General features: G+C 41.8%; 1 protein-coding gene across 1 annotated transcript; it reads right to left on the reverse strand.

Annotated features, from left to right (window-relative positions):
• Positions 1-434: 434 nt before the first annotated feature.
• Positions 435-1,518, reverse strand: LOC133696818 (AT-hook motif nuclear-localized protein 20-like; the record flags this gene model as incomplete). Its single annotated transcript, XM_062119097.1, has 1 exon — positions 435-1,518. A coding segment is annotated over one exon (870 nt), but the record flags the coding sequence as incomplete, so codon positions are not given.
• Positions 1,519-2,317: the final 799 nt, after the last annotated feature.

Consider the following 2,317-nt stretch of genomic DNA (forward strand, 5'->3'; position numbering starts at 1 on the left):
GCTTTAAAAATGCCACCATGCGCGCAATTCTAAGTTAGTCACTCCACTAAACCTTGTTCAAGATATTATAACTCAAACGGTCTTTTAACCATAAATCTAAATGAGGTTATACGATGAAATCCACCATTTCTTTACTTTTATTTGTATGGTAAAGTGAGATTGCAAGAGCCTGAAACAAAAGGTGAGGATTATACAGCAAAAACCCAAGACTTGGTGATTTTGTCTGTCTACCAACCATATCCAGTACTTTTCTACATCTCCAAAGTCTAATCCATCATATCAGATATACTATAATTCAGAAGAGCATCAATCTAAATATATATTTTATAAACTGGGATAAAATAATTAAGCAGACAATATCCAACCCAAGGTAAATCTCAATGGGGAACAATGGATGTAGAAAAAAATATTAAAAACTTGAAGATGGGAAAGAATTAAAAAGCCAGAAATCATCCTTTTATTGCATAACAGAAAGCAAAGCAAAGCGAAGCGAAGTTTAATTAATATACGTTGATAAGCTAGCATGATTTCTTCTCTTCACAACTCTATTCTAGTATTCTTCTTTTCCTCCCAATTTAAACGCCTACCTCTTAGTACAACACAATATCACACTGATCATGAAAATCTCCTCTCTAGCTAGCTCCTCTATCAGTAAGGCGGTCTAGCAGCATGTGCCCAAGCATAGGCGTCATGCCCTAATTGCTGAGCTCCACTTTGCATTAGATTTGGTGGCAGATAGACAGGCATAGATGAGGGATCAGGCAATCCAGCTTGTTGTCCACTGCTTCCGATCGCTGGTGGGGAATTATTAGCTCCGCTTTGGATGTGTCCCTGACCACCACTTCCAGCTTCTTCATCATCCTCTAATGGTAACCTCTCATAAGTGGCATTAGCAAAAGTTGCAGCAATGACCATGACCGGCCCTGCTGCAATTAGTGATCCAACCACACTTCCTCCAACAACCTGCCCTTGTCCGCCGGCAAGGTACACAGTCAGTCCAGTAGAGCCAGGAGGAGCCGGTCCCGGCAAAAATGCCCCAGTTAGGGACAAAATCTCAAACCTACCGTGGAGGGCGACTACAGCACCCGGTGCTGCTGGTTGTCTTAGGGTTACGTTGGCCACGGAGCCACTGCCACTAAGCACACAAACACCCCGTTGACGCCTCCGAGCAAACTGTGCCACACTCTCAGCTACATCAGCACCACCAGCAATTTCCATGACATGGCTACGGAGGGCATTAGGGCTGTCTCGAGTCACAAAAATTGGTGGTTTGGGTTTGTTTTTCGATCCAGGAGGCCGGCCTCTAGGTCTTCGGTTACCAACCTCAACAGCACCCTCTTTAGCCTCATCTCCGGTATCTCTATCATCATCATCTTCATCCCTTCCACCGCTTCTGTTGCTGGTTTCATTAATGGAAAGCTCACGATTGATTTTTCCTAACGAAGGTGAATTGGATGAAGAGTCAAGGCCAGGCAGGCCAACCTGACCCGTCCACCAAGGATTAGCCAGGATTGCTAATTAAGGGAACAGAAAGGAATTAAGAGAAAGGAAGGAGAAGACGTAATTGAATTTCAGGTGGTTTTATTTAGGAAAGGTTCGAGACCAGAAAGTCCAAGCAAGGTTTAGCAAGAAACATTTTTTTTTAAGAAAAAAGGTTGAATACCACAATCAATAGGGTTCTTTTACAGACTAGCTAGCTCCTATGCTGATGATCTTCTTCCTCAGATTTTGATGAGGGTGCATGTGAGAGAGGAAGAAAGAAATTAAGATTAGAAAAGGAGGTAGCTAGGGAGAGCTTGTGAAAGAGAGAATTAGATGCAATTGGTCATCGAATCAAGTAAAGCGTGGCACGATCGATTCAAGATCAGTGATTTTAAGAGAAAGAACAAAGAACTGATGCAAAACCCGTCATAGAATCAATCAACACACAAATCAAGAGAGAAGAAAGAGAAAGAATTATAAACTAAAGCTCACTGCTAGTTAGAGATTGGAAGTTCATCAAAGAAAATGAACTGATCTCTCAAGAGACAAAACAATGGAGCTTGTATAATTTCTTTCTTTGAATGTTGGCTCTGTGTTTTTTCTGTGCCTTTGCGTGGTGTTGTGATTCGGCAAGGTAGCTAGGCAAGGGTTTTTTTCTCCTCGACCATGTACTTTATTAATACTACGAGCTAGTACTAGCTAATAGTAACGTGATCAACAATATATTACAAAATCTTTTTTTAGAGGTCATTGAAATTAGGGTTTCGTGGGGTCTTGTGCGCGTGGGCAGGTGGGAAGCACGTCGTTTTCTCGTGTCCCAATATTTCAATATTTT

This window comes from Populus nigra, chromosome 6 (assembly GCF_951802175.1).
Source record: "Populus nigra chromosome 6, ddPopNigr1.1, whole genome shotgun sequence".
In the NCBI taxonomy this organism is placed as follows: domain Eukaryota; kingdom Viridiplantae; phylum Streptophyta; class Magnoliopsida; order Malpighiales; family Salicaceae; genus Populus; species Populus nigra.